This window comes from Emydura macquarii, unplaced genomic scaffold (assembly GCF_026122565.2).
Source record: "Emydura macquarii macquarii isolate MOO-44397 ecotype Brisbane River unplaced genomic scaffold, CSIRO-AGI_Emac_v2 contig_3240, whole genome shotgun sequence".
Classification (NCBI taxonomy): domain Eukaryota; kingdom Metazoa; phylum Chordata; order Testudines; family Chelidae; genus Emydura; species Emydura macquarii.
Window position 1 is genome coordinate 2,329,244 of NW_027133377.1, and position 20,716 is coordinate 2,349,959.

The 20,716-nt window shown below is 40.3% G+C and overlaps 1 protein-coding gene across 1 annotated transcript in view; it reads right to left on the bottom strand.

Moving 5' to 3' along the window:
- Window positions 1-12,433: 12,433 nt before the first annotated feature.
- Window positions 12,434-20,716, bottom strand: part of KIAA1549L (KIAA1549 like) — a 195,344-nt gene continuing 187,061 nt past the window's right edge. The window contains exon 20 of the mRNA XM_067532099.1: window positions 12,434-15,517. Coding sequence (XP_067388200.1) covers window positions 15,236-15,517 — 282 coding nt within the window. The 3' untranslated portion in view covers window positions 12,434-15,235. The remainder of the gene's footprint in view (window positions 15,518-20,716) is intronic.

Consider the following 20,716-nt stretch of genomic DNA (forward strand, 5'->3'; position numbering starts at 1 on the left):
AATCTGGGGAAGGAGCTCTGCGGGAGTACAAGATGGGGTGAAGACCAAGGTGTTCGCTGTAAGGCAAGCAAAGCACAAAGTTGCCATTGTTAGCTGACCCCATGGAATAAAAGAAATGTTACAATGTAAAACAAACGCCCTTTCATATTCACAAGGCAGAGCCAGACCTGCATTCCAATCTGTACATATTGCACAGGTCGGAGTGGCATTCCAGACATAGTAAGTAAGGGGCCCTTGCATCCATTATAGTGAGGTCTCAGTAGCACTAAATTCCCCAAACCACACTTATTTAAGTAAGCAGAAGGATCATTGGGCTCCTCTTTATCATCCCAAAGACTGGTTTGGGAGGAGGTGGTCAAAATGGATTAGAGGAGGCAGTGGGTGAAGTATACCTGGAGAAAAGATAGGGCAACCAGTTCCCTGACCCATAACACCCATGCCAACAATACCATGACTAGGGAATTGTCTGTGTAGGGACCCAAAGACACCGTCTATGGCAGGGGAATAAGACACAGTGACTATATTGGTTGGGTACTGTAAACTTGTGCCATCTTCCCTAGGTGACCATGTGTGATATTAAACTCCTTAGGGTAACGCAGGTGGAAAGGGAAGATTTGCTGCAAGCATCGGGGTACAGGCCTGGCCCTTATGCTGCTATGCTGTGTTCTGCAATGATGCCTGCTCATTTAATAGCAGAGTGGTGGGGTAAAGTTTCCTACCATGGAGGAAAAAATAAGGCTGCCCTCCTCAGAAACCTTCTGCAAAGGATTGCAGAGTACCTACATGAACGTTTCCTCGAAACATCCACAGAGGATTCTCAGAGCATCCCTGTGCACATAAATAGTCTGTTCCAGGGGTAACCCTCTGCAGAAGTTTACCAACACCCAGGAAGCCCATCCCATCAAAAGCAGAAACTCCTTTTTTCACAAAAATAAGAAGCTGGACTGGGGACATAACCACAGAAATGAGATTTGCTATACACATTCACCAGATATGCATTCCCCAGCACCTCAGTCAGTACCGCTGTCCTGTGTACGGCTCAGCTGCTCTGGGGTAACAAACAGGTCCTCACTCTCAGGTAGAATGGATACCCCACCCTCCTGCCCCTTGTTCTCCTCATCCACCGCCTCCTTGTCCACAGAGTCCTTCTCATTCATGCTGGACTGGGATTCTTAAGAGGTATCAATGCTGCTAGGTAGCACAGTGGTGGGGTCATCGCCGAGAATTGCATGCAGCGCCTCATAAAAGTGGCACATCTTCGGTGATGAGCCAGAACAACTGTTCTCCTCCCTAGTTTTCTGATATGCCTGCCTCAGCTCTTTGTTTTTAACGTGGCACTGCTGCACATCCCTGTTGTGTCCCTTCTTTACCATAGCACATGGTATCTTCTTGTAGATATCTAAATTTATTTTGCTGACTCAGAGCTGAGCCAGAACAGACTCTTTGCCCCACAGGCTGATGAGATTCAAGACCTCAGGTTGATTCCATGCTGGAGCACATTTGGGGCGTGCAGGTGCCATGAGCAGATCTGCTACAAAGCTCTCTCCACTCTGACCAAACAGGAAATGGGAATTCAAAATTTCCCAGGGCTTGAGGGGAGGAGCTATTTCCTGTTTACGTGGCCATGGTGCAGCAGAGCATTATGGGATACCTCCTGGAGGCCAATGACATTGATTTACGTTAAGCTCTGCCTACACTGACACTGATTCAACTCATAGAATTAGATTTCAGCGCTATGCCACTTGCGGGGGGTGGTTTTATTAAGTCGAATTTTACCACGATTTACGTCGGTGGAACTGATCTGGCAGTGGAGATGCATACTTTAGGGGGTTGATGTAAGTGGCTTACGTCAACCTCCCATTGTCAGTGTAGACCAGGCCTGGGGCTATAAAAGGGCTGGACATATGAATAAGGGTCTCCAAATCAGGCTGCATTACAGAATCACCTACCTCAAGCAACAAAATACGTTCTCTGCATCTTCTCAAACCCTGAACAATTTCACTTACCCACCCTGTGCAAATAAACACACACAAATTTCCCATCCCTACTTCAGAGGCCCAAGACAAAATATTCTCTGTTCCATCTCTCCTATCCCTAAATCCTGCCCAGGCCCCCTTCTTCTGCTGCCCAGTTTCAGACATAATCTGTCCCATCACACTAGTGGGACTACTCAGATGCACATATTTAAGTATCTTGCTGACTTGGGGCCTAACTGTAGTTTCATTCAGCTGGCCATCAGACACTTCAATCGCTTTCATGCGGTCCTTTATGTAGAGACATAATTGTATGTTTAATTAGACGGGGAATATTTACACCTGCAAGGAATGACATCAGCTGGCACATGCCCTGAACCAAAATCTCCTAAGGAGACAGACCATAAAAGTGGGAGATGGGGGGTTATTTGCCCATGTCTTGAAAAAGTCAGAATGTGAGCAATCATACCACTTCTTATACTGCCTCAGCCATATCAGCCTAAGGATTAGGTTACTTCACTGTCAATCTTCCTCCCCTCAAATGCTTGAGTGCTCCTATGAGACTATGAATGTTACAACTTAATTAAACAAAGCAGAACACATTGCTGCAGTGCAATGACATCTATGAAGGTGCATGTTGTTCACTAAAAGGAGAATTTGGCCCTGAAGCATCAGTGTGCTAGATACAGCTCCCCTGATTCACCCCCTCTGACCCCAGCAGCCTGTCTACAGCTTCACAGCCCCACTCTGGCTTCCACCAGCCTTGGTTACAACCAGCAAGGTGACCTGCAACATAATCCCCATCCCAAATTCCCCCAAGGGTCAATACACTTGACCATTTAAAAACAGCATTAAGTTGGTTTGCAATCAAAATAAAACAAATTTATTAATAGGACATAGGCTAAATGATACCAGGTAAAAGGAATAACGTAAAAGTTATATGCAAATAAATGTGAAAACATGTCTAAAACGTAATCTAGCAAGATAGAGATTTGTTCAAGATGATTTCTCACCAACATTCAGTTTTCAGGAATTTCAACCCTTTGGTTGAAGGACCCATCTTTCTCAGTTTGCAAGAGCTCTGTGCCCTTGAGTCTGTTTAGTGATAGATGCCAAAGATGGTTTCTCCTTTGCTTACATCTTCCAAAGATCAATGACTTTGTTTCAAGAGGCAGGATGACCTCATGCTGTTATTCCCGTCCTGTGGATTTCCCATCACCCTGTATGTAAATAGGGCTTCCATTGCTTTAATTCCACTATGCTTAATTTACACAGGACGCTGGTAAATAGCTGCCTTCTCGCCTGTCTGGGAGGGAACCTGTTTGGCCACAGACTTTAATGCATACTATCATTGTGTCCGTGTTTCCTCATATAGCATTAATACATACATTTCACAGTTATATTAATCAAATGTGTCATTGGCTTTCAGAAAAGACCTCACTCTATGCAATTTTATAGGTTATATTATGTACAACCAGTTGATTCAATAGTTTATCACTTGAGGTTCAGCCCCCCCCCCCTTCCCCTCCCCTGTCTTTATAGACCAGTAAATAGTTGCAATGTATTCTTTGAAAAGTGAAAGCCAGACAACGTTTCTCTCTATTGCTGTTTTCTCTTCCCCCACTTGTTGGGTTGATAGCTTTGTTTACCTAATATGTAAAAATGTATTGTCTCTGCCTGAAGACTGGGCTGGTCAGAGAATCAAATATCCATCACTTTGTCTAAGGCAGACTGTGCTTGTGCATTGCTTGCCAAATACCATTTAAGAATATAATTCTAGCACATATTCATAAGTTTTTGTACACACCCTCTGCACACATCATGCAAGACTACGAATGATTAGTGAGTTATTAGTTTTTCCAGTGATATCTTACATGAAACCTTTTAGATACAGCTTATAAACATAGTGAGTTGAGGTACACTGAACTGGTCAGACCAGCTGAAACTTATTACCTGATACCAATGAGCCCCTTACCCTCTGGAACTGGGATGCTCATAGGATCACACCTCTCCCCTTTACAAAGCTGCAGGAAATTTAATCATTGGCTGACACAAAGGCTGCAGATCGGAGCCCTCTGTCTTGCATGGGCAGCTGCCACCATATTTTCTTTCCCCTTCATATGGAAGAAACCCGTTTTGTCGTCTTTGTCTGTTTACAATCTTCAGGACATAATGTCAGAGAGGATTCATAATTTCACTTACCAAGTTGAAACAAACAATTCATAGTGACATTAATGACCAGTGTGTTATTAGATTTCAAACCATATCTTACATGCCACCTTTTAAATAAATATCATGACACCAGTATGTGAGGTATATAGAGCATGTCAAGCCTGACGAGTTGATGGACACAGCGTAGTGAACCACAAATGGGCCTCTGTGTCACAATCTCCCACTTAAACGAAGCACAGTTTATAATCTCACTTGTAACTATAAGCACATTTGCAGAACTGTGTGCATGCATTTGCCTCCAGAGTCGTGTGTGCATAAACTGCACATGCTGTTCCTATAGTTTGAATACAATTGCATTGATGACCCATGGACATGAAATAACCAAAGTTAATGACATCTGAATGATTATTTGTACATGCAAAATTTGTTTATATTTTTCTTTCCTGTTTTCCTTTGATTTTTATACAAATAATTTGTGCTGAACTATATAAGCATATTTTTCACTGTACTAGTTTTCTATTTTTCTCTATACTAGTCACTGCAGCTGGAAATCTTGTATGTTTTTGCTTTCCATTACAGATATAATTAAAATACATGAATTGGAAAGAGAATACCATACCATACAATGCATTTTCACACTATTTATATTATTTTTGCCTCATGTGGACACTAGCTAGGAAACATTAACTAGACAGTTAAAAGTTTGAGCCTCTCAATTTTGTAAAGCTCTCTCGTAAATAAACCAATCCATCTGCACTGCACTCAGGAAAGTAACAATTTAGACCAAGATTTTGATTCATGGGCAAAGTTTTCAAAATGTCAGTCAGGTGTCCCTTTTCATTTCCAGATTCTTAACAAGGAAGGCTTCTCAAAGAGTAGTTTGTGACATCTCCATAGCCGGCTCAGGGTTGAGCAATGATACCTATCGCTCTGAAAGCAGAGAGTGTCTATAATGATACCCATTGTTTCCTCCATGGAATTCAGTGAATTCTTTTACTTCAGAAATCTGAAGCGGCTTTGGCTGCTTTGTGGTGGGAACAGTTAGATACTAAGACGTTTGTAGACAAGAAAACATTTGAGCTGTATTTTAAAGTACTTCGCAACAAGCAATCAGGTCCAGCGGCTTTCAAATCTCTTCCTCTTCTGAGCTCACTATGACAAAATGTTCCAAACATAGACCTCATCTCACCATAAGGGATCATTAGCGTGTAAAATAGTTTTAAACTAGAACTATTTTAATTTACTCTGGAACATCTGATATACAAAATCCAAAAACAATATGTTATGACAAAATTACCTCTTCTATTTTCAAAAAGATGCAGAGAATTTAATCATGTGACTCTTGAAAATTAGTTCTAAGGGCCTAGCATCCATACATAAAAGCAAGGAAATAAAGAGCTATCCCATAACTCCATAAAAACTTGACATTTTATAGGTGGTTGATAACTGGAGACTGGGCTTGATGGCATATAGGAGTTACTAATCAATATATCAAGCAGGATTTCTAGCAGCTGGGAGGTGGGACGAGTTGAGATCTTGAAGCAAGTCATTAACAATACTAGTCAGTTGCATAGTACCACAGATTTACATAAGGCTTTACAGAAATGTATATGTTACATTACTACTAGGGCTGGAAAGAAAAACCCTAGCATAAAAATAGAGCAACCCCTGGGGCGATCTAATTTACAGCAGCCTCCCAAAGGCTGACCTACAGTCCAGAACCTCTGTAGCGCTGTGCACTCTGGGGACTCCATTAATAGCCCTATTTTGTGTCTGTCCTGAGGGAAGTCCCTCCTAACTCTTTATGGCACAGTTCCAGCCCCTATATGCCACCAAAGTGAATGGTTAAGGTGAATCGTTCCTTGAAATACGTCTTAATTACTTATGCGAATCAAGCTGTTCAAACTTTGTATTTAGCAGTGACGTTGTGAGTTAATTTCCCAAACCTGGAGAAGAGCTCTGTGTAAGCTCGAAAGCTTGTCTCGCTCACCAATAAAAGAGATTATTTCACCCACCTTATCTTTCTAATATCCTGGGACAACATGGGTACAACAACATGTGTGTAAGAGTAACAACGTCAAGAGACACAGAAAAGGAGTGGGAAGATTATCAGCCAATATCTCCTCTTCACTGCACGCTCCCTTCAGGAAAAGAAATCCGTGTAAGAGGAAATGACATCCCTCTGCAGCTTCTGCTCCTCTCTGCAAGGAGTAATGCACAGATATAAGGCAAGTAGCTAATTGCAACCTAGATCTGAAGGTGAGAAGGAAGCTCCATAACGGAGACTTGGGATCTACAAGCCATCCCCAAATTCTGTGATGCTTGCTCGTTGCGCCCCCGCCCCACACTTCAAGACTACACACACCTTCTCTTGGGAGGGAAGAGCACAGCTCCAACATGTGGATCTTTTAGCCTAATTTTCTCCCTCCCTCAGGTTTTTATTTACGAGAGGAGCATCAGGACCTAAGGAGGTTACTCCATGCTCTTAGAAACTCTAGGGCAGCATATTTCAAAAGCTCATATAAAATACTGTAAATAACTTTTTCAGTTACATGCTTTACTCATGGAGTGAGAAGGAAAGGGAAATGGTAATCAAAAGGAGAAAAGTAAGGCATGCTCCATGATGACAACTTTGATACACAGTCTGCAGCAGGAAGCCAGAGCAGCTCGTCTATTGGAAAGGACAGACCAGGAACAATTAGCAAAGCATGTTTTAAGACGTGTTTTATTTAATTTGCCAAATTGCCACGAAAGAACATGTACAATTTCAACTAAGCTAAATCAATTAACATTAAAAACAAATTCTATGTAAGCATAGGCTTCTATTCTGTAATCACGCTACAATTGAGACTGAAAACAAATTCATTTGGTAATGACCCAAATATGTTAAATGGTTATTTGTCAATGATATGCATAATTGTAGTGTTGGTACAGGTCATGTTTTTAATCAAAAAGGATACGATTCCTGGATATTTCATTTTTAATTGCATAGTACAGTATTAATAATCATTATTTTCTCTCAATTTAGTCTCCAGACATTGTCTTACAAATTGCTGCTCAAACTCTTAATTTTGCTACTTTTCTTGATTTCAGCAATCTCTAATTTGCCCATTTTGAAAATGGACAAATACGCTGAGAAATCACGAACAATTTTCATTTACACAACTCATTACAATGAAGAGGAATCAAGCTGTGAACAAAGATAAAATGGCTATTTTCATCATATGCAAGGATGGACTCAACCATGCAAAAAATACATTTTCATTGAAAAGTGAGCTGATTTGCATGGAACTGGAAGCAATTTAACTAGTTAATATTACAACTTAGGAAAGTCTTCTAAAATTTAGAAGCTAAAAACTGGAACTGTTTCCTAACAAATATGAAAACAGCCTCAGGTGGAGTTTTTTCCTGTAAATAAAAGCATTTTCCAGTGTTATTAAAACATCTGGTAATTTGGATAATCCTATACAGTTGTAAAATTCCACAGAACATTAAATAAATTTTGTACTATTATAACAGCTTCCACCCAGGGATCTCAAAGGACCTAACAAATATTAATGAATTATACCTCACAACACGTCTGTGAGGTAAGGCAACATTATTACCTCCCATTTTACAGATAGAGAAGCTGATGCCTAGCAAGGGTAAATGATTTGTCTAATTTCACATAAAAGGCTGTGGAAAAGACAGGATTAGATCTCAGGTATCCTAATGCCCAAACCTGCATTTTAACCAAAAGACCATCCATCTTCTCTTTCAACAACAATACAATACTTTGTTCCTCAATAAACTGATGGAAACAAGGACTCACTCCCGCTCCCTTGAAAAAAAATCAAGGGGAATTTTGGCAATGGCTTCAATGGGAGAAGGGAATTATCTTCATCTTTTAATACATTTTCTACCACAACATCAACGAGCTTCAGCAAACAAACACTGATCTATGGAGTATCACAGCATTTAATAAGTGTACCATATCTATGTTGCCTTTCAGGCCTGATTCTCCTGTCACACCAGTTTTATACCAGTGTTTTTAATGAAGTCACTTTTGATTTACACTAGTGTGAAAGCAGAATCATAAAATATATGTATACAGCAGGTAAAGTGTTAAAACAATGAAAAATTTGAGGAGACTTTGATGCTGTATACATTTTGGTTTTTGGCAGACCAATACAACCACAGCAAAAATGTCACTTGAAGTTTGGCTAACAATGCTGCATTGCTGAATTCTGATCTATCATTCATATGCAAAGGCTAGCTCCATCTTGGGTTTAAGTTTTCAGGCACTATTGTTATTTTCAGTGATGCTACTGTGTTTCTGGTACTATGTTAGCTAAGGGCTGAATGCAGAAGAGGAAAAAATAAAGCATTTGCAGTCTTTGCGGCATGCAAAGTTCTGTGGAAACTAATTTTGGGTGGTTTCTTGCATTTTGCACAATGTAGATAAGGCCAAAGACAGCTTGTGCACCCAGAATTTATCTACACTCAGACTTTTCCTGTTTCTGAGTTTGTTTTTTTTTAAACAAAAACATAAAAAGCAAGGAAGAAACAAATGCTCCACTAGAAAGTACATAAAACTGACTTCAAACAGCTTCAGTTAAGCCAGTAGTGCTGCCACTTTCCAATGTATGGGTAATCCACTTTTCCTGTGAGCCCATGCACTACAGGAATCAAGAGATCCTGCCATTTGCTGTTCTACAGTGATGACGGGCTGCATAGGTCTGGTCAATCAGCTGGCATAAGCTGCATAATTTTGCTGGTTTATGTGATCTATACTAACATATCAATATTTGAAAATTTAAGTCATTTGAACCAAACAGAGGCCATTGCCACCTTGAAAACAGCCTTTCTAAGAGCACGCGTCGGAAGAAGCGGTGTTAAAAAATCATGTACACAGGCATTCTTCATGTGGTCCCATTGGCGTCTGCTAAATCCAGTGCTCCATGCCACAGGTGTATGACTTTAAATGATGATATTGTATGCCATGATGTTTTGAGAACAGTTTACAGGGTGCAGAAATGCATTGAGCCGCAGCAAACTAGGGCATATCCTTGAATCACCCTGGAAGAATATTTGATCTCCTTTGTAAATGTGTCACTCAGTGGAGACAATTTTCTGTATAATTTACAGTCCTCTGGAGCCACTATTGTCTACTATGTAAATGCATATTTATACAGTTATTAAATTATTTGCAGAATATAATAGATTGAAACTACTCCTTGGGAACTGTGACAGTTGAGTGTTGAAAACTATATTCAGGCACTTTTAAAAACAATCATTATTTTTACCCAGTGAAAGGGTTCATACAGTATCTCTGTACTGTATTTAAACCATAGTCAAACCACATATTATATACTTGCTAAACTAGAAGACCTGATTCTGGTCTTTTACTGGCTTTACCCTAGTGTGATTGCTTGGTTTTAAATCAACTGCCATGCCTATGGAGAGCTTGATGTAACAAAGATGGCTCTGAGGGTCAGACTAAACATGCAGATAGGCACCTAGGGGGATTTCAAAAGCACCTAGGTGCTTCAGTGGGGATTAGGTACCTATTGGCTTTTGAAAATACCACTAGGCACCTGTCTTCTTCTGTAGGTACCTAGTTATTTTTAAAAATCTGGTGCTAAACCTCATTTTTGCCCCACGATTTTGGGGCAAGCAAGCTGGCTGGCTGGTGGCCTAGGGGTTGCTTTAATTCACATCTGCTTGTAATGGTTAGTGATAATCAGCTGTAACACAGCATACTCCGGTTTGCCCAGTCTAGGCCCCATCGGGCACCTGTCCCACTTCCAACAAGGCATCTATGCTATGGTGGCTTTATGCCAGCTAAGGAGTCCCTACAAAAGGAGGCTCTCCAGCTGCTTCTTTAGGGTAATTTTCTAACTGCTTTGTGCTGCCTAAGGAGTACAAAGTGGCTATATGGGGGCAAGGCAGTAGGGAAAGGATCTGACCTATTAAATTCAGTGGAGTTACTCCTGATTTTCCCTGGTGCAAATCAGAACAGAATTAGGCCCAGAATTAGTTTTGTGTCATTTCCCTGCGGAGTCATTGTAGTGGTAGCTAGGGATAATTTTCAAACAACAATTACGTGGCCATCTTTGTTAACATTCATTTTTTTTTAAAATAGCAAATGAGCACCCAGTCCATATGATGAGCTAAAAACTTATAAATCTCATTTCACAAGCAAGACTTTGTATTGTTTGTTCAAGTTAGATATGTAGCGTTCACAAAAGCATTCTAATCAGGGAAATCTGTAATCTGTTTTGGCACTCCTACAATTTAAAAAAATTGAAAAATATAACCTCTCCCTTAAAAAAAAAATTTGGTAAAACAAAAAAAATCTCACTCTTGGGCTCACAGTTGGAGAATCAAGCTGCAGCCAGAGTAAAGGTTTATTTTGGTTAAGGATTAAACCTCTGAAAGAAAGAATTTGGCAGATAAAATGTGACTTACCATTAGCTGTACTGGCTCTATTTGGCACTGCTACAACATTTACAGACAAAATACTACCGGTAAGTAACATTATGCTCATAACACAAATGCTGATACATTTCAGCTTGAACTCTGACTCATTTGAGAAAATTGCTCAACAGACCAATAATTTATTTGAAGCCACTGCAGAGGATTGGTTACTAAGGATCTGGCTCCACACCCTCATTTTGAACACTGTGTATTTATTTACTCCAAAGGCTATATTTTGGCATAACTTAAAAATAGGTGTGTGGGGGTACTGGGGAAAATCTTTGATCCAATAGACTGAAGACAGCGTAATATACTGGGTACAAATATATTTGAATGCTTAGAATACATGGTATTTCTGTTTGAGAGCAGATTCTCCTCCTCCCCCTCATTGTATTTCAGACCCATTGCACTCTACTCCATCAATTCTTCAGACCCAGAAATGCAATCCCTATCAAAGCAAAAGTCCTGGTGCAGTCAATTGTATAGATTCCTCCTACATTTTATCCATGGATTCCTTAGGTGTAAGGTGTAAATTAAAGCTGTTACCCTGCAAACATTTAGATCAGTTGTCAACACTGAACTCAATGAGCCTAACTCTTCACTGCCTTGTGCTTTTGCAGTCATTTATACCTGTGCAATGTGACTACAAATGAGTGTGAAATGCAGCTATCCCCATAATAAGGCTACAGTATATCAGTGCACAAGTGGGTTAAAATCCATTTGTTTGCTACCTTATTATAACAAGTGCATTGTATGATACTGCTTTTTTAATTTTACAATAGGATACATTCAAAATATGTAAGAGTGACAGGTAATATGCTGGTACACGTTATACATGTCCTGTCAAGCACACTCTTAGTAACCAGAAGCCATTCTGCTAAACAGAAGCCTCATATAACTCCATTGCCTCATATGGAGTTCCTCCAAGAAAAAATATGGCTTATTGTGCCCATAGAAAATAGCAGTAATTGGAGGCTATCTTGGGATAGTATGGGGTGTAATTGGTATGACTGCCCTATGTTAATTGGATATTCAGTGATCCATAGCAATGAAAAGCAGACACTCCCACAAGTGAAGGTGGTATAACCCCAGAATTTTCTAATCTTCAAAAATCACCATTCCTGAAGGGACCTATAGATCCTAGACTGCATAGATACACTTATTCTTGATATTATCTTGAACATGTTCTCTCCTTACCCATTTTGAGGCCAGGGCTACTCTAAACTATTTTATATGCACAAAGAGACTATGATTGTTTAGGATCTATGCCCCATTTTTACAGAGTAGATACGATTTCCATGCAATTCTACAGATACATGATGAGACAAATATTGTTCATATTTCTACTATGTAGAGACTTCTCACAAAACCCAGATAATTGGTTCCTTCAGAAAAATGACCATTTAACAAATCACTTCCCCTTCTCCACCTCAAGTCACTGTTCTACTACAGTTAATTACAAACAAAGAATACATATTAGACACAGATTACTGAATGTTATAGCATATATACTGTAATGTAGTTCAGCATTATTTTTCAGTTTGAATTTTTTGGTTTTTTACTAATGGTTTACAGATCTGAAGACCCGACATTGATCAGGACATCACCATTTCTTGTAAACAAAAACCTAAAAAGTTAACATGGAAATGCTACTTAACAGAATGTTAAAGATTTGAGGGTAGATCTCAAGAAGTCACTTTCAGGCTAGGTTTTATTCCAGTTAAAATGGCATCAATATACTTCTGATAAGATCGCAACTTTAACTGGGTAGATACGGTCTATTTCCTTCTTTAAATCAGTGTTGAAAAACTATATCGCAACTGCTGGCATACAAAATGTTTATTATATTACAAATTATTTGTACACTGTATTTTCACTGTCATTGCATTGTGCTCAGATAGCATAAAAATTATAACAAGATTTCTCTTTCAGGAATGTTCTCACTGTCTTCATATAACCTTATTTTGTAGTTTTTAAAAGAACTACAGAAAGATGTTATAAACAAGATAAAAAGCCATTATGAATGAAGAGATTAAAATGCATCTGTGAATAAAGTGCACCACAATGGGTTTTTTTGTTTTGTTTTTTTAAAAGTAAATTAGGGAATTTTTCAACAGATAGCACATCTTCAATACAATGCCAAACAGAATTAACTTTGGATATCTAACAGCTCTTCCCCAGCTCTGTGTGGGGGGAGGTGGGGGGGAGGGGGAGGGGGTTAAATTGATTTAACTTTGCCATCGTATTTTGTCTCTCTAGAAGGATGCTAAACTAAAATTTAAATGAAAATTATACTTATAAAACTTGTGGGTAGATAAGGCCTAACAGACAAATTCAGCCCTAGTGTGAATGAGTACAGTTCCTACTGAAGCCAATGGAAATTAGTCCTGCTTATGGCACACTGACTTTGGCCCAATGTCTTTAAGCCTTCATTTTCAAATTCGGTATTTTCAGGGAGACAGCAATTGACACAAAAAGACATTTGGATGTATTGTGTTACACTCATGAGATTAGGATTAGTCAGTTGATAGGGCACTGAGATACCAGTCTGTCTTTATTAGACTCATATTTATATGAAAGACTGAGTTTCTTTGGTGCTTTATTCATTCAAGTTATCCAACAGCCTATTTGTGTGCTCCAAGCATCATGTATCAACCTTCATCAATAAAGTTGCTCAAGATTTTTCCCTTTTTTGCAGTTGGTTTATGGTAATTTTCTGTCCATAATAGATTGGTCACTTGTATAAATATACAGTAATATTTACAGAGATTACAAAAATACATTTCATTTATACCTAATTAAGTCACAAAAATGAAATTTCACATTTGTTCAAAGATCAACTAGCATTCCAAAATCTTTGCAATACTTAAGGTCTTTTGAGCTAGAGACATCTGTGTCTTCCAGGGTACCCAGGCATCACTATCTGGAATGAGGTTTTTTAAATTTTTATTTTTTGAAAAAATAGCTCTGTTTTAAAAGTTTGTGCTTCAACAATTTCAACATCCCAATCCAATCTTTTCTTTTCCTGTCCGGTCAGTTTTTTCAAATGGCCATAAAGCTAAACCAAGCCTCCTTTCTCACCTCAGTAAAGACCAAAGAAACTCATTGCCAAAATGGAATGACCAGATAAAATAGCATATGCAGCTGAGGCTGAATAAATTAACAGGATGAACAACATTACCTTTAACTCCAGTAGCCAAACATGCCCAGCACACAGCATCCCATAAGCATTTTCAGTTCCCAAAGCTAAATTATTATTGAAGGAACTGTAAATATTTTGCACAATCTCCCAACAATTTTGTATGATTGCAAAAGATGAATTACTGTCACATTCAGCTGTTTGAGTTTTTGTGGAGGTTGGATTCATATAACAGTGCAGTATAACCGTTATCTTGAGCAGTCTACACTCATCGTAGGTTCAGCAAATACCCCCCTTTTCACAGAACAATAGTATTTTGTTAAATCCACATACTTGTTTACTTATTTACACTTTAATGTAACCAACAGGTCCTCTACATTCAGAATTTCCTATAAACAGAGACTGAGAATTCTAGAGTTCGTGTATTCATTGCTCTAGTGTAATCAGACAATCACAGCTTCAGGTAGCATTTTCTGGCATCACTTTACTAGATGTCATTGTTCAAGAAAGAGTACAAAGCACTATGTTAAATAGAGGTTTTCTTGTCAAAGCAGGTGTATTCATTATTCCAAGCTGGATCGACTTGCTCAAGGTTCTCAAATTTACCAGATTCACATGCATTCAGAATGAAAACCTCTTGAATGTAGGGCAAAACTCAAATAACCATTTTTCATTTGTAGGTTTCTGAAAGCTTTTAGCACCCACTTCCTTTGTTAATCTTCCTTCCCATCGTGCAGTGTAGGCTCTCTTAATATTGCAAACACATTCTCTGTAACTCAACAGTGGCATTAGTGAACATTGAAGCCACCAATTAACTGAATACAATTAACTCTCTTCACAGTCTCCTCTTCTTTCTGGCCTTTGTACTCTTAATAGGATGAGAGCTGGAACTATTTACAGGGTAAATCATTTATATTTCTTATTCACATCAAATTCTTGTGGTTTGAATGTGGTCTTTAGAAGCAAAGGATTGAAGTTGTTTTGCTGGATTCAGCCTTGCTTATTCTGTAACGAACTATTGATATGATCTCTAGAGGAATTATGGCCTTTAGCTTACCCAGTACTATTGTATTTTCTTCTTTAATCACAGAAATAAAATTGACATGCAGAAGTTATTTTAGACGGTTCTACTTTTGTGCCCCTGATTCTTAATAGACTGTAGTATTACACAGACATATGTTTAATAGCATCCTAGTGACAAAGGGCTCATAGGACAAGAGCTAAGTGACAAACAATTGCATATCATAAATAGAACTTATCAGTATTGAAGCGCTGCCTGGCAGCACCTCCTTATCCAGCAAACAAACAGAGTGTATATCTTCAAGTCCTCTTGTTTTATTTCATTCCATTTCACAATAACCTAGTGTTAACCTTCCAGGAGAAAAATGCCATCACTTTGGCATAAGTCGCAGCAAGTTATTAACTGAAAATTAAAGGACTTCGTTCCTTGGCTACAAGAAGTTATGTGATACAAACACTGTACACAAAGGTATTAGACCTGGAATTCAAACAGATCAGTTTGTTTCTTGGCCAGTTTAGCAACCTCCTCTCTTATTGCCTTCACTAGAGCAGCTGTAGAAATGTTGGCAAGAGGAGTGTCAGAAGGGTCGTTTTCTGTTAGGCTCTGCTGAGAAGCTGCAGTAGAAGGCAACGGAGCCTGTTCCAGACTAGGATGCATGTTTGCTGGCTGACTATATTGGCGGGGAAGTCTTGAAGGAGAATTATGTTGATAGCGTGATCGTGGATAAGCCTCTATGTAGCCAGGGAGTGGAACCTATAGAAGAGAAAAATCACACAAAATAGTTGGCCTTCAGGTCACCTATTACGTAATCTAACACTCCAGAGAACTCCATGCAGTGGGATCCAAATGAACATATGCCACTTGGGGCCACCTTAACAGAAAGCAGACTTCATATCCACAATGCCACTTCACTGTGTACATTTTTGTACATGCTGTTTGTGAGTCGAAATCAGTGCTAAGTGCCCAGATATCCAAATTGTGTGAACAAATTCTGTTTGCAGAGAAAAAAAAACCCTGTACATGCTAAACTGATCACCAGTACAAGGGCAGACGGATGCCTTGTTGAAAGTGTGGCCCTTTATCGTTTTGTATGGTGGTTTTGTTTGCTGATTTTAAAATGTAAATTTAGCACAGTATCATGAAAAATATCTAAGGCATAAACTATACTTAAAAAGCCAAGAGTAGAAGAAAGGAGTTTGCTGGCTTGAATCACTGCCTAATTCACATCAAGCAAGCAGCCAGGTACTGAGGCTTAACACTCCTAATAAAACCTGTCAGTGGACATAGCCTTTCTCTACTGCTATCCGGGCAGCTGAGCCCTAAGGAGCTGCCTCACCATGCACTCAGGGGAAAAACTGAAGTGTTCAACCTGTCTGCGATGATTAACGTTGGGAAGAAAGGCCTCTCTCCATGTCCTCTGTACCCAGAATTACACAGCTGGCTATGTGCCTCACTGGAAAAGGAGCTTTGACTTCTCTGAAACATCAGGTTTTATGGCCACATTCAGCCCTGGTGGAATTCTTAACTCCAGTGCAATTAGACCAGCCATGAATATGGTCCATCGTGTCAGTCAGAAATAATGGTAATTTGAAGATTTTATTCCCACTTTGGACCAGATTCACCATTGTTACAGTCCAGTTTTACTTTAGCCAAACTCCACTGATTTCAGTGGAGTTTCACTGGCTTCAACTGGAGCAACAGTGAGGAATCAGGCCCTTTGCCACGAGGGGATACTAAATGTACTGGCACAGCGTTCTGATCCATAATGGCAAGCTCTAAATTCTTATCAAAACCTGAACGGGAGGAAGCTTTAGAACTCAGCTTCTGACTACATTTATTTGTTTTGCAAATTGGTAAACAATACTTTTAATGCAGCAAACGCTCATTAGTAACAACGTATCGGTGCCCTTTTGCTATGTTGCTCCTAAGCGGCTGTTGCTGTTATGGGGAGTGTTGTCTGACCAAAGCCGTCTGAAGAGTTAAGAGCGTTTCAGAAGGGGTGGGGCAGCCAGGGTGTGGGAAGGAAGTTGGGAGGTGTGAGGTGGGGGTACCCCAAGTTTGGGGGGAATGGGGCAGGGGAACCTTGGGTTTGGTAGGGGAGCCCCCCGTTGACAAAATGGCTGAGTGAGCCCGGCTGCTGGAGATACACTGAGGATGCTCCTGCTGGCAACTTCATGCCCCACTCTGGAAAGGGATGGATGGATGGAACCGTGTGCAGCCTGCAATGGAGGGGGGTGGCTCCTAGCACACATAGAGGAGACGGGAAGGGTGAAGGGGACAGGTCAGTGACCTGGGGAGGGAGGTTCCCTGACCCCTGACTGCAAAACAGCACAGCCACACCCTGCCGTCAACAACCGAGATGGAGGGGACAGCTCAGTGCATGGGGCAGAAACTCAGCTTCTCCCTTGAAAAATCCTTCTCTTGAAGACCCTCCCCCACAAACTCCCCCTTATACAAACTCTCCACGTAGGCTCTGTCAGGCAGGGCAAGTGGACGGGGCTTTGTGCCCTGGAGCTGCACTGACAGGCCAGGTCGGGCGGGGAGTGAAAAGATGCAGTTTGGGGGGGGCAACGACCCTACATCGCCCCCCATCTCTGCCCCTGGATGTGACATCACAATGTCACAAATGTTGCTCTTATGCTGTAGAGCAGGGGTGGGGAACCTTTTTTCTGTCAAGGGTCTGATGGTGGCCCTGGTGGCAGGGGAGAATTCGGTGGCGGCGGGGTTCCGTGGGGGGGAGGGGGCAGTGCTGAAGTGCCGAAAAGGGGCAAACGGCGGCAGGGTTTCCCGCCGAATTCCCCCCCGCCGCCAGGGCCAGACCAAATGATTTCGCGGGCCTTATACGGACGTTCCCCACCCCTGCTGTAGAGTAACCATTCAAAATCCAATTAGAAACAATGAAAAGAAATCTCACTGATTTTCAGATTTGAAGTGTTTGGCACAGAATTCTATGTTCATCATAAATCAATAGAAAAGCTATTAAAATGCATAAGCACAGTAAAGATAACCAGATAATTCTTTTACTTATAATTAGAAAAGGACATGGGGCCAGATTTTCAAATGAATTTAGTTCCCAATTAGGCATCCAAGGCTATGTCTACATTAGCATTTTTGTCGGTAAAGTTTTTGTTAGACAGTGGTGTGACAGACAGACGTGCCAGTGTGGACTGCGATGTCAGTGGGAGACGCTCTCCTGTCCACATAGCTACCGCCGCTCGTTGGGGATGGTTTAATTATGCCAAAGGGAGACCTTACAGCGGCGCAGCTGCAGCAGTACAGAAAAGAACCTAAGCAGGTTTGGGGGCCAAACCACTTAGGGACTTTTGAAAATCCCATTAGGTGCCTATTTGCATCTTTAGGCACTTAATTCTCTTTTGAAAAACTGGCCCTTTGTCTTAAACATGCTCCCCAAGATTCAGGGTATTTCCATCCACTTGATGCACAAAATGTAAAATCCACCAGGTACAGTATTTGCCTGAGTACTGGATGGAAATGGTATTTAAATACAGCCAAGAGGCTCCCTGTTTAGTTCAGAATTGGACTGATCACATAGCAAACATTTATACTGAACAATATAGAAAAACCACTAGAGGCCACTATTTTACTGCTTTTACTCAGCAGCAATGGAAGCTTTGCTTGGACGATAATAGTCCACCAGAAACTTTTCCTTTCCTCCATGAAATATCAAGCCTCAAATCTTTGCTTTTGTTTGAGAAAGTAGTGCATTAAGTAAATGAAGCTTAGAGTAAATTCTTCGCTGCCAACTCTCACAATTTCACCAATATTTCGTGTTTTTCTTAAAGGCCCAGCTTCAGGAGGCATGTGATTAGCAGAGAATCTCAGTTTTCCTTTTTAAAAAAGGAAGGTTCTAGCCCTTGTCATTGCAGGAAAAAAACTTGAAAACGTGACCCAAATGCTTTCTAAAGGCTCACAAATCAGAAGACGAAGAAAAAACTCCAAATTTATTACTATTTTTAATCTCATAATTTTGAGAACCAATTCATGATTTTTGAACATACTGAGTTGGCAATACTGCGATTCTATTCCACAGTGACAATTTTCCATGTCAGGAGGTTTCTGGGCATGATAGCAATGATTTTGGGGCATCTTTGTTTAAAAAAAAAAAAAGATTTTTTTCCCCACATTTTTTCTTTTGCCCTCTTGTCCCCTAAGTAGCTCTACTTCCTGGCTGTCAGCCCACAAGCAGAATTCAGCCCCCTGTTTACCAGGAAGTAGGGACTAAAAGCTCTGAAAAGTAAATGTAGTTGGAGGAAATCTGCTGCCTTCTCCTCTAGGAGAGAGATTCATCCTATTACAATGATCTTTTGGGAGCCTTCCCCCCTATTCTTCCTCTCTGCCTCTTCATATACAAAGAGAAAGGGTACTGTCTGTAGCAGCTGCCCCAATATTGTTCTTGCCCCCTCCCCACAGGGCTCTCTGGCCTTAACAGAATGCATTCCCTTCCAAAGGAAGGAATAGCAGACTGGAGTTTCCCTCAAGCTCTGTTCACCCTCTTCAGAGCGGTCAGTCCCCACTTCCTGGCAAAAAGGATCTGGTCATTACTTCATGGGACTACAGACAGAAAGTAGGACCACATGGAGGAAAGAGGTGAAAATGAACACTTTACCTAAGTTTTTCAGAGTAGAAGTCCAAAATTATTGGTCTAGTTACAATGGGCCTCCTGAATTTGAAAGAGCCAGTAGGGTTACAATCCAGGCTTACCACAATTTAACAACTTAAATTCTCCTTTGAAAAGGAGACCACAGGACTCCATATGCCAAGGACTCTCATCAAATGTCCTTAGTTTAAAGGTAAATAGCTACTTTTTCTAATGGCCATTGCTAGGAACTCAATTTGGAATCTGAGAGCCCAGCTGGGTTCTTTCCTTCTCATGCAGCAATAATAAAGATTTGGTAGGCCAAATGGTGTCCTCAGCAACACCTCTTTGTCTCCAGTGGAGTTGCATAGGGTAATTTATTGGCCCTGCAATTGCAATTTACTAAACAATCCACTTGATAATATACAAGAAGAAACTGAATCCATCTCCCTCTCTGTTAAGGTGAGATGGCTCTGTAACAGGAGTAAACTGAATAGGCAAGGGAGTGGATTTTATGAGTAAGAAGCTACCATTTTTAAAAGGCCATTTTATGGAAAAGTGGAAAAACAAAGTCTAATTGTGAGAAATGGCTTCAAATATGAAAAGCTACTGAAGTTCACCTTAAGAGCTTTGTATATCTTTGGAATATAGCTGTCTCTTGTACTGTACTACAGAGCTATGAAATTACTTAGTTAATGGACTGGCACACTAAATATTACAATAAGTTTGTGCTCACATATCTAGAGCATGAGTTAACCCTATAATGACCATAACCTACTGTACATACAGATAATAATAAAACAATTTATTTTACTTTCACTGAACACTATCTGTTCTTATTTTAAGTATCCTTTAACTACTTACCCTCAGGCTCCACTGGGCTTTACTGAACAACAAAAAGCCTAGTATTAATCTTTTTATAAAAATGTTCTACTTTTTACCAGTAAGGGAAATGAAAATCTCTTTTTTATGTTCCATTTTTGTATTCCTCTCCAAGTCCTATCTTCACACTCTCTCCCATGCTACTCCTTAGCTGTGGAACATTCCCATCTTTTCATACGCTGATCTCTCACTCCTCTTCAAATCTCCCCTCAAAATACAAGTCTTCCATTAAGCTTTTTTAAAATGTGAAGTTCTTATACCCCATATGTCCCATGAGAGAATAAATGCCTTCAATACTGGGCAATGCCTTGGCTGTTTTGTGCCATTCCCTTTGCACAGGAGGATATTTAGGTGGTGAGGATCTGCCATAGCAGCTCCTATGCCATACCCCTGTGCCTGTGACTGGAACAAAGGCTATGGACATGAACCTTCACAATGCACACCTGGTGTAAACAGCCCTTTGGTGCAGGTTA